The sequence below is a fragment of the Borostomias antarcticus genome (genome assembly GCF_949987555.1).
Source record: "Borostomias antarcticus genome assembly, chromosome: 21".
NCBI lineage: Eukaryota > Metazoa > Chordata > Actinopteri > Stomiiformes > Stomiidae > Borostomias > Borostomias antarcticus.
Genome location: NC_140254.1, coordinates 20,774,547 through 20,787,037, shown reverse-complemented (window position 1 = coordinate 20,787,037; position 12,491 = coordinate 20,774,547). Strand labels below are relative to the sequence as shown.

General features: G+C 44.9%; 1 protein-coding gene across 1 annotated transcript in view; it reads left to right on the top strand.

Annotated features, from left to right (window-relative positions):
- vps50 (VPS50 subunit of EARP/GARPII complex) overlaps nucleotides 1–12,491 on the top strand; it is a 180,435-nt gene that overhangs the window by 6,739 nt on the left and 161,205 nt on the right. The window contains exon 3 of the mRNA XM_084455729.1: nucleotides 10,181–10,303. Coding sequence (XP_084311855.1) covers nucleotides 10,181–10,303 — 123 coding nt within the window. The remainder of the gene's footprint in view (nucleotides 1–10,180; nucleotides 10,304–12,491) is intronic.

The following is a 12,491-nucleotide window of genomic DNA, read 5'->3' as shown; positions in this document are numbered from 1 at the left end:
CGTACGGTCTCAAGGCAGTCCTCTGGACGCTGTCCTCACCAGCGTACGGTCTCACGGCAGTCCTCTGGACGCTGTCCTCACCAGCGTACGGTCTCACGGCAGTCCTCTGGACGCTGTCCTCACCAGCGTACGGTCTCACGGCAGTCCTCTGGACGCTGTCCTCACCAGCGTACGGTCTCACGGCAGTCCTTCGAGCTCCAGGCGGATGTGTTGCTCACATCAGAGTTTTTGTTTGGCTGTTCACATTGAGGTCGCATTGCAAAACATCTAACATGTAGGCTATCTGACTCAGGGCCACATATGGGAGTGGCGCAAATCTGAAAAAATAAAATAAATAATAATAATCAAATTCTATGTTATTTGTGTTGCTTACACTGTCATGAAAATAAACCTGAGTCACATGAGCAGAAAAATGGATTTGGGCCACTTTTGAATGAGTGAATGAAGCCTTATGGATGGATGAGTTGTGACTGGATCACTCCTCACAAAAAAAAAAAAGTTTAATTAAAATAAAACTAAATTCCCACTGCCGTAGTGTTGAGTCACTTTAGGTGTAAATAAGATAACGTCTAGTTAGCAACCATAATTGTTAGCCAGGCTGGTTGCCAACATTGTTTGTGCCACTCTACTGTACTCACAGTACCGTACCTTTATATGGTCTTAGTTTAATTTCTTTCCGTGAAATGTGTGAGCACAGCCGTAATATTCATGTAGTAGTTTGTTGTGCACATTATCGGTCGAGCCATATAATGGGTTTTAACCTAGGCTGCGTTCCGAATCGCATACTACCCTACTATATAGTATGCCAAAACAGGATGTAGTATGTCCCAATACATAGTATGCCACATGCAGTATGGCAAAAATACCAGGATGTCCTACTACATCCGGTCGTATTTTGCAGTATGCAAGCCAGCAGGCTTTTCTGGCTATTCTGACCCACAATCCTGTGCGCAGCGGTAATGTGCGTCACATGTGCGAGTCATGACAGCTGTAGACGAATGTCGCGTTATGGACAGCGACAGATGTGAGCAAATTTCAAGGTGCAATGTTATGACAAGGTAGTATGTCCCAATTGGATGCCTACTGCTTGCAAAGTACGTACTTTCTAAGGGCAGCTGTAGTAGGTACTGGTAGTAAGAAGTAGAAGTATGCGATTCGGAACGCAGCCCTAGTCTTGTTTCATAAAGAGAGTCCATCTTTCTCTCTTAATTTCAGCTAGGATGAATGTAGTAAGGTAGAAGGTACTAAGGTAGAAGGTAGAAGGTAGTAAGGTAGAAGGTAGTAAGGTAGTAAGGTAGTAAGGTAGAAGGTACTAAGGTAGAAGGTGCTACACAGAGGAGAGGAAACTCCACAGGAAGCTGAGACTGAGATAAGTACAGTGTTTTGGTCTCCAGGAGCATGTACACACCTTCCTTAGCCAGCACTGCCACAGTCTACACTATCCTATACTAGTCTATACTATTCTCTTGCACCAATATTTTAGGCAATTATTTTAAAAATGGAGAGGAAAATGTGAGTCGGCAGACAAAATGCATCAAACTGCAAAAAATGTACCCATCTTTCCTGATCTTGTGAACAACGTATCGACTGTCACCCATTGACACTTTTGAAAGGTCTCAATGATATTGTGAACAATGGGTCTTTTAAGAATTGTTTTGGTCAAAGCTTTTTTCTAGAAAAATCTGACCGACCCTTCACCTCTCAACTACCATGTTCTACTTTTGTCTTTGTCAGTTATTTTACTCTCTGGCTCCTCCCCTGGACTGAAAAACATCAGAATCCACTCAATCCACTCATCAAAATGCTTCTCAGTGAAACAACTAGCCCTGATAGTTCTGATAGTCACAATAGGCTTAGAGTTCACTGAAGCCATTTAGTCAAGTTTATTATTTGTATAGCATATATTGTTCATACAACAAAGTAAATTCAAAGTGCTTTACAGAATGGTAGAAACAACAGATTGATTTGACAAGACATAATTAAAACAGATACTGTACTATAGGACATTGAGAGCAGTTTTATTTTTCTCTGAACGGTTGCATTATTTTGGGCTGTGCTCTCTTCTACCAGTAGGGGTCAGTCTTACCTAGGCTGCTTTCTACCTCAGCATTTAGTCAAGCAGAATCCAGAACAGTCTAGTCGTTGGGTCATTTGAATATTCTTCCTCCCTCTCCTTCAGAAAAGACGGTCTGATATAACCATATTTTTATAATATAAAAATATAAAAATATGTCCAGTTAGATCAGAGATATGATCTGATATAACATGTCCAGTTAGATCAGAGATATGATCTAATATAACATGTCAAGCAGTATGTTTTAACCTCTTCAGTCATGTTAGATCAGAGATATGACCTGATATAACATGTCAAGCGGTTTGTTCTTACCTATACAGTCATGTTAGATCAGAGATATGATCAGAGATGTGATCTAATATAACATGTCAAGCGGTATGTTTTAACCTCTTCAGTCATGTGAGATCAGAGATGGGCCTGATCTAAGGGAAGGACTCATTGTGGAGTAGTCAGCTGGGTCGGTCCCATTAGCCGTGATAAATATTCACATGAAGCCAATTGTTTGTCAACACTATGATCTCGTCGTCTCCAGAGACACAATGTGATCAAAGAGGATTGCTGGCATAAGATTAAAGAGCGATTTTACTGTGCAAATGATATACCCCCCACCATCCCTTCATCCCTTCATCCCTCCATCCCTCCTTCCCTCCATCCCTCCTTCCCTCCATCCCTCCATCCCTCCTTCCCTCCATCCCTCCATCCCTCCTTCCCTCCTTCCCTCCATCCCTCCATCCCTCATTCCCTCCATCCCTCCATCCCTCCTTCCCTCCATCCCTCCATCCCTCCTTCCCTCCTTCCCTCCATCCCTCCATCCCTCCATCCCGCTATCATCCTCCATCCCTCCATCCTTCTATCATCCTCCATCCCTCCTTCCCTCCATCACTCCATCCCTCCATCCCTCCATCATCCTCTATCCCTCCTTCCCTACATCCCTCTATCATCCTCCATCCCCCCATCCCTCCATCTCTCCTTCCCTCCATCCCTCCTTCCCTCTATCATCCTCCATCTCTCCTTCCCTCCATCCCTCCATCATCCTCCATCCCTCCATCCCTCTATCATCCTCCATCCCTCCTTCCCTCCATCCCTCATATCAAGTGTCTTTGTCCTCCAGTTGATTTGCTGCATTCAGTTAAAACTAGGGAAGCACCATGTATTAACACTAGAGATGCACCATGTATTAACACTAGAGATGCACCATGTATAAACACTAGGGAAGCACCATGTATTAACACTAGAGATGCACCATGTATTAACACTAGGGAAGCACCATGTATTAACACTAGAGATGCACCATGTATTAACACTAGGGAAGCACCATGTATTAACACTAGGGAAGCACCATGTATTAACACTAGGGAAGCACCATGTATTAACACTAGAGATGCACCATGTATTAACACTAGGGAAGCACCATGTATTAACACCCTAGAGATGCACCATGTATTAACACTAGGGAAGCACCATGTATTAACACTAGGGAAGCACCATGTATTAACACTAGAGATGCACCATGTATTAACACTAGAGATGCACCATGTATTAACACTAGAGATGCACCATGTATTAACACTAGAGATGCACCATGTATTAACACTAGGGAAGCACCATGTATTAACACTAGAGAAGCACCATGTATTAACACTAGGGAAGCACCATGTATTAACACTAGGGAAGAACCATGTATTAACACTAGGGAAGCACCATGTATTAACACTAGAGAAGCACCATGTATTAACACTAGGGAAGCACCATGTATTAACACTAGAGATGCACCATGTATTAACACTAGAGATGCACCATGTATTAACACTAGGGAAGCACCATGTATTAACACTAGGGAAGCACCATGTATTAACACTAGAGATGCACCATGTATTAACACTAGAGATGCACCATGTATTAACACTAGGGAAGCACCATGTATTAACACTAGGGAAGCACCATGTATTAACACTAGGGAAGCACCATGTATTAACACTAGGGAAGCACCATGTATTAACACTAGGGAAGCACCATGTATTAACACTAGAGATGCACCATGTATTAACACTAGGGAAGCACCATGTATAAACACTAGGGAAGCACCATGTATTAACACTAGAGAAGCACCATGTATTAACACTAGGGAAGCACCATGTATTAACACTAGGGAAGCACCATGTATTAACACTAGGGAAGCACCATGTATTAACACTAGGGAAGCACCATGTATTAACACTAGGGAAGCACCATGTATTAACACTAGAGATGCACCATGTATTAACACTAGGGAAGCACCATGTATTAACACTAGGGAAGCACCATGTATTAACACTAGGGAAGCACCATGTATTAACACTAGGGAAGCACCATGTATTAACACTAGGGAAGCACCATGTATTAACACTAGGGAAGCACCATGTATTAACACTAGAGATGCACCATGTATTAACACTAGGGAAGCACCATGTATTAACACTAGGGAAGCACCATGTATTAACACTAGGGAAGCACCATGTATTAACACTAGAGATGCACCATGTATTAACACTAGGGAAGCACCATGTATTAACACTAGAGATGCACCATGTATTAACACTAGAGATGCACCATGTATTAACACTAGAGATGCACCATGTATTAACACTAGGGAAGCACCATGTATTGGTAATCCTATATCGGGCGAAATTGGCCGGTTTTTTTATATATCGGGCCGAAATGAACAACCGATAATTATTTCTGTCCAGTTGGTGTTGTGTGTTGTTTTGGAGAGAAAACAATGCAGTAAATCTATGATTTATCGGCTTTTCCAAATGTTTTGGAAATGGAGACAGTGTTTACATGTGTTTTTCAGTATGTATAACATTTGATTATCATAGAAACCTTTTTTTATACAGATCATATCGACATCGGTAAATATCGCTTATCGGCCATGACAGCAAGGTTAATATCCGTTATCAGTATCGGCCAAAATGTTCATATCGGTGTGTCCCTAATTAACACCTCATCTTCAGGTGCATTGTGGGAAGAGCTCACAGCACGGGGGGAATAGGGTCTCAATGTAAAATGCATGTCTCCTTCAAAAACAACCCCAGATACACTGATGAAGGACCGTCACGCTGATAAAGACATATGTTGGTCGCAACGCATTATCAGTTTAAATAGCCTATATATTGCCATGTAAAATAAAAGCATTTTAATTTTTGCACAAGCCCTACAGTGTGCCTTGGATAGTTTTTGACGGAGTCTTGTGGATTGAGAGACCATATTCCACTCATGCAGTAATGATTTCACAAGATGGAGTAAGTTGCTGTGGTTATTGTTTGGGTGGTAAGGGGCTCTCTTGAGACGAGAGAGAGGGGTTTGTTTGGTCTGAGGAGCAGAGAGGCGGGAAAACATTGTTCAGCCCACATGTAACTTCTAACAGGCAAGGAGATGAATCCTTCACCTGGACCACTTGGTTCTCTTGAAGATGTGTTTATGATTTTGACTGAGAGGGAGAAAGAAAAGAGAGACAGGAGGATAGTTCAAATCACATCCCATAATTTGCAAGTCAACCTTTTATCTGTCTTTTTGATCCTCTCCACCGGTGAGCAGTGACTCATCCTCTGCATCCCTCCCGCCCACTCCTCCTCTCTCTCTCTCCCTCCCTCCCTCTCTCCCTCCCTCCCTCACTCATCCTCCCTCCCTCATCCTCCCCCTCCCTCTCTCCCTCCCTCCCTCACTCATCCTCCCTCCCTCATCCTCCCCCTCCCTCCCTCCATCAACCTCCCCATTCCTCCCACCCACTCCTCTCTCTCTCTCTCCCTCCCTCCCTCCCTCCCTCCCTCCTCATCCCTCATCTCACACACACACACACACACACACACACACACACACACACACACACACACACACACACACACACACACACACACACACACACACAGAGAGGCTGTTCTTCTCTCCTGTACCAGCCTCAAACCTGGCAGAGCACAGCGGGCAGTCACGCACGGTGACAGACGTGTCCGTCCCCAGACGTCTGTGTTCCAGTGGGCGCTTCTTAAAGATGCTATTCTCCCTCGGGGAGACGTGTGCGCTTCTAACGAGGGTTCAGCTCAACTCAAGGTGCCGCCAAGTTGATGTGTCGCACCACAATCATCCGTGCGGTGCGGATAGGGGATAAGATGGGGAATGGAGCTGTCATCCGTCCCCCTGTCCCTAAGATGAGATGAGAAGATAAGATGCAGTTTAATAACCCCCGATGGCGGGGGAGGGGAGGGGGGGCAGGGTGGGACATGTTTGCTGTGTTTGATATACTTGTTATTGACCGTATTTGCAAACGGAAAATCAATAATATTGTTGGGGGAAATTTGGGAGCGAGAGAAGGTGTAGAATAGGTCAGAGTAAAGAATATACATAGAAGTGTCAACATATGCAGTATGTTTAAAACACAGAATATACATACGATCTGTATAAAATATACCTACAATAGTAAAAGTAGTAAAGTGTAGTACAGCGTGTTAGGAGAGAGGTGGGCGGGGGGGGGGGGGGGGGACGTAAATGAACGTTTGAACTCTGATTTGCACCTGAGTGGGAGGAGCCTGTGGCTGAAGGTGCTCCCCATCTGCCTCAGCTCGTCATAAGCAGGCCTATTGTACCAGAATCAGACGATTCCTTATCGCCAAGAATCTGAAGATTCATTTTCGCCAAGTAGGTTTGTTGTAACGAGTCATTTGTCTTGGTCTGTCTGGTGCATGGGACTATAAACATAGTGCAAGACAGGACAATCTAAAATACTATAACGCTGGCAACAATAAGTGGCAAATACAATAATATACATGTATTTCTGTGAACCACCATGATGGCTGCCGCTGGCGGGCCGGTCTGTTGAATCTATCGCGTCGGTGACAAAACCAACTGGACGGTATATTTCCTCTAAAAGAAGAACAAGCAACTGTACTTAAAGCTTTTGTTGATAAAGATGTTTGCCATACTTTCAACAGGATTTGGTAAAAGTTCATTTTACCAACTGGTCCTGCTGGTTGCAAAGAGATTCAAGATTTCTTTAGATTCAAGATTTCTTTGTTGTTACGTCCTTCGTACGTAAGCAGGGCTGAAAATGAACACCTGCCAAATGCAGGTAAAATTTCCAATTGGCGACTAGATTTCGGAAGGCTATCTGAAAAAAAATAAAATAATACTTGGCCGATAGATTTTTTCATCTACAGTCCCCTGGGCAGGTGACTCAACGTGAGCCCAAAAGTTGATTTTCACCCCTGTACAGAAGTATAAGGGAATAAAATGCTTGGGATCTGGCTTCTCAGCCTGGGATCAACAACAGAATAATAATTCTCAAACATAGTAATAAAGTATGGTGTGTGTAAAGTGTAGGTAGATGAAAAGAGCAAATCTGCATTGTTTGCATGTTAGTGTGTGTTTGTGTGTGTTAGTGTGTGTTAGTGTATGTTAGTGTGTGTTTGTGTGTGTTAGTTTTGATTTGATTTGATTCGATGAGTGTGTGTTTGTGTGTGTTAGTGTGTGTTTGTTTGTGTGTGTTAGTGTGTGTTAGTGTGTGTTAGTGTGTGTTTGTGTGTGTTTGTGTGTGTTTGTGTGTGTTTGTGTGTGTTTGTGTGTGTTTGTGTGTGTTTGTGTGTGTTAGTGTGTGTTTGTGTGTGTTAGTGTGTGTTTTTGTGTGTTAGTGTGTGTTAGTGTGTGTTAGTGTGTGTTAGTGTGTGTTTGTGTGTGTTAGTGTGTTAGTGTGTGTTAGTGTGTGTTAGTGTGTGTTAGTGTGTGCGCAGTCTGAGTCTACACAGTGTGAGTGTGACTGTCTCAGGTAGGGCTGGGTAAAAAAAAAATTTGATTAATCGATTCATGAATCCCAAAATCGATCTTTTATTTAATGAATGAATGAATAAATGAAGGAATGAATAGTTCATTAATTCATTCAATGATTCATTAAATCACTCATTCATTCATTTTTGGAAATCACTATCGATACCCAGCCCTAGTATTGATGTGTTGCATAACTTGGCAGTCATGTTATTAAGGTTACAGCAAAAAAAACAACTTTATTTGATATTCGATATTGAATCGAATCGAATCTTGATAATCGATTCTGAACCTTGTGAATCGGAATCGAATCGATTCTTGAAATTGGAATCGATACCCAGTCCTAGTCTCAGGCAGTTAGTGTCCATTGTTCAAGAGCCTGGTGTGAAAAGCTGTCCTGGACCCTGAATCTCGGGGCCCTGAGGCTGCGATACCATTGGCCAGACGGCAGCAGCAGAAACAGGCCATGATTGGGGTGGCTAGGGGTCATCGATGATCCCGCTGGCTTTACCGGCTCTCCGACCGCTCTATCCACGGACGCGCTGGGCGGACCGCGCTACCCTCTGCGGCGCTCTGCGGTTGAGGGCAGAGCAAAGCATCTGCAGTTGTGATTGAGGGCAGAACGAATCACGGCGCAGAGTGAAAACTCACATTGCTTTGTTCTGATTGGTTGTAAATCAAAACAATTGCGTCTAGGGGCCATTTTGGTCTGACTGTTGATAACGCCCCTTGCAAATCCAAAATGGATGCCTGTCCAGGGCGGAACCTAGTCGTAGGCCTATTTTAGTGCTTTTTATGTGGATTTGAATTGAAATGCAATCTTACTGGTGGTGGGTAGTAGTAGCCTATAGAGTTTGTATGGAGTAGCTTAATGATCCAGAGATTTGCAAACAGATCCTGTATAACGTGATTGTGAAAAGTAGGGTAATTTGATAGTGTTAGCCATACTGTGCTTTGGCCTCAAGGTTATCAAGCAGAGAGTGTTAGCCAGGCTACCCCTCCACTCCTGCTGTGGTATCGACGTGCTTCATTAGGGCCCATGAACACGGCTTCTACTGGGACACCGGCTTCAAATAGTTAATCTGCCGACTTGCAGCAGCGATAAGCCAACTGGACGCCCTGAGAAGAATCAATAATGGCTCTGTTGGTTCCCAGAGATATTCTAGAGAGACTCATTCCCTCTCTCTCTCTCTCTCTCTCTCTCTTTCTCTCTTTCTCTGTCTCCCTCCATTTCTCTCAAAGCTGTGTACACCCACCAGGGGCAAAACGAGATGTTGGGCTAGTAACCCTTTGCTGTATTATGCCCTTGAGAGGCCCTCACGGCCTTGATGGGTTTAGAATGAAGCCATCTGTATGGCTGCTTAATCTGTGATGGAACGTGGCTGTTGGTTAGTGGTGAAACGAGGACCTGAATTGTCTCTGACTCTCCCTGTCTTACTCCCTTTACTTCCTCTCCTCCCTTTCCCCTCCTCCTCTCTCTCTCCATCTCTCCACAATCCTTGGCTTGGTCCTTCACCCTCATTCCTTCTTCTCTCTCTCTCCTCTACTCCCTCTCTCTCTTTCTTTTCTTTCTCTTTTTTCTTTCTCTCTCTCTTCCTACCATGCCCTCCACCCTCCCACTCCCAATTCAATTCACTGGCTATAATTGGCATGGAAGTTCTGAAAACTAATTTTCCAAAGCATCCAGGCGTTTCTTCTGGCTCAGAATGGGTCTTTGGGGAACCCTCAGTTTTATGGCGAGTAGCCTACCAGCATATATAGGCCTATATTCTTTGCTGTCGTTCTGACTGAGCTCACTTTTCACAATCGTGGGAAATCTCCAGACTATGACACAGTGGATATGAAGACAAAATGTTTAAGATACTGATAATTCATAGACAGGTTCTCTCGATTACTAGTGGTCTAAACCGTGGACAATGCAAGAAAGAGGGATGGGCTGCACTTGAAACAAGCTATCAGACACATTTGGAGAGGGGTTGAATTGCGATTTTTATCTAAATTTTTAGCATTTTGGCACTGGTGATTTTCCTTTGGCTCTGGCTAAAATCTCTTTTTTGGGGGGGCGCCAAAAAACCTCTATGCAGGAAAAACCCTGGCATCAGAGTAATAATTTACAGTATATAGATAAACAGCAAGTAATAACATTAAATACAGTGTATCAACATCAAAACCGTCCAGATGTATGCGCATGTATATTTGTGTGTGTGCTTTCTGTTGATCATATGCTGATGTTTAGGGTGAAGGGGTACACTAGGGCCTTTTCTTGCCATAAAAAGCAACCTCTCAATTGCCCCCCCCCCCCCCCCCTACACCCAGGAGGAGATGAGGGAGATGAGGGAGCAGCCCATAGACCCGCTGGCGGAGCAGGAGGTCATCAACAGCGTGGAGGAGGTCTACTTCTCCGGGGAGACCTTCGACATGGTGCAGCACGAGCTGGAGGTGAGCGGGGGGCTCGTTCAGCAGGTACACCGCTTATCTGGGACCACCTGGAGAACCAGGAGAACCAGGAGAACACAACCAGGGAACCCTACACGCAGTTTTTGCCACGGATGGATGGATGGATGGATGGATGGATGGATGGATGGAGGGAGGGGTGGATGGAGGGAGGGAGGGGTGGGTGGAGGGAGGGAGGGAGGGAGGGAGGGGTGGAGGGAGGGAGGGAGGGAGGGAGGGAGGGAGGGAGGGAGGGGTGGAGGGAGGGAGGGAGGGATGGAGGGATGGAGGGATGGATGGATGGATGGATGGATGGATGGAGGGAGGGGTGGATGGATGGATGGATGGAGGGAGGGAGGGGTGGATGGATGGATGGATGGATGATGGATGGAGGGAGGGGTGGATGGATGGATGGATGGAGGGAGGGGTGGATGGATGGATGGATGGATGGATGGAGGGAGGGAGGGAGGGAGGGAGGGAGGGAGGGGTGGATGGAGGGAGGGAGGGGTGGATGGATGGATGGATGGATGGATGCATGCATGCATGCATGCATGTCAGTGTGCAGAGCCTCATAGATAAGTTAATTAAACAATTAACCACGAGAGGCAGTGGGTTACATGGGATTTTACAAAAGCTACGGGGCGTTGTTAGTAGGGTTGCAAATTTCAAGGAATTTCATTAATCGATAACCGTTAACCTTGACAAACGATAGTCGATTAATTGATAAGAACGTCCTGCGCTGGACTGCGCTTTGCTCTCTTCATTTTTTTGTCGTCCACTGTGTCGTTGAAATTTCCCGGCATCCCAATTATCCTTCACTACAGTCAGACCTTAAATCATGATTACATTTCACACAACTCCCGTTGATAACGTTCGTTCCCCCCAAAAAAGTTCAAGCAATTAGTCGAGTAACCAAATCTTACTCTAATAAGAAAGTTTAAAGAGTAAATTCTTATTGGCAATTAATCGATAGTTGATTAACTGTTAAAATCCCAAGTTGTTAGGCCCAACGCGATAGCGGAGCGCAACATAGGCTATCTAGCCTATTTGGGTTGGCCTTGTTCACATAAGCCTATATAGGCATATTTTGGGTGGTTCACGTTTATTTGAACATTTTTCTGCTATGACGCAGTTATTAAAACAGAGTGCGAGTGGTTGCTATGCAAAGCATACTACCTCTAGATTTTATGAATAACCTGGTCAATGAGATTGACGGCACATTAATACTAATTGTTATGCGGTCGCAGCCATGGGTTACAGAATATTTTACAACGGCTGCTAGCCAATCAGAATCAAGTATCCAAACTCCGTTGTAGAATAAAGGAATTAGAGAAATGGATAGATCGATAAATTAGGCTAAAGAATTGATGAGTGGAACTGGTGGCTGGATGGGATGAGGGATAAAAGGATGAGAAGGGATGAAGGGATGAAAAGGGATGAATCTCTGATATTCAGTCTGTTCTCTGAAGTGTCTTCTACTCCCCTCTCAAGCACACTTGACCATCACACCTGATAGCACCAGGTGTTATAGGCTGTAATATGAGACTCATATGAACCGGCCCAAGGCTCTGACGGACCCTCCCACCTCCTCTCCTCCCCCTGCCTCTGGGCAGCCCTCCCACCCTCCCCTCCCACCTCCTCTCCTCCCCCTGCCTCTGGGCAGCCCTCCCACCCCACGGACGGGGATGTGTGTGTGTGTGTGCGCACACGTGTGTGCGTGCGTGTCTGCGTCTCACACACATGCCAATGGCTTCCAGATTGATGGATTATATCCGCTTACAGAGGGGTGTGAAAACTCATTAGATTTAGCCAAGTGTCGCTACGGCAGCCAGAACCCATACTCAGCCGGGGGAAAGCAATTACCCCTCATCCTTATCCTCCGGGCTCCCGAGTTGGATTTGGGTCATTGTTTCCTATCCTTTGTTGTTTTTCCTGATAAAGCCCCCCCCCCCCCGATATTGGACTAATTCAATTTATCATCTCCTTCAGCACGTTAAAAATCATTTTTGATTTTTTTTTCTTCCCTAATTGTGGTAAGAATTAGCTGGGCGTGGCTCCGTGGCTAAGACCTTTTGAAAAGGGTACTTGGGACAAACTTGAGAGGCGATGCACCCCAGGAATTAGGATGAGACCCTTGAAAACACATGGAAATCCCCCGTATGGAAATCCCCCGTATGTCTCCACACGCCCTCGC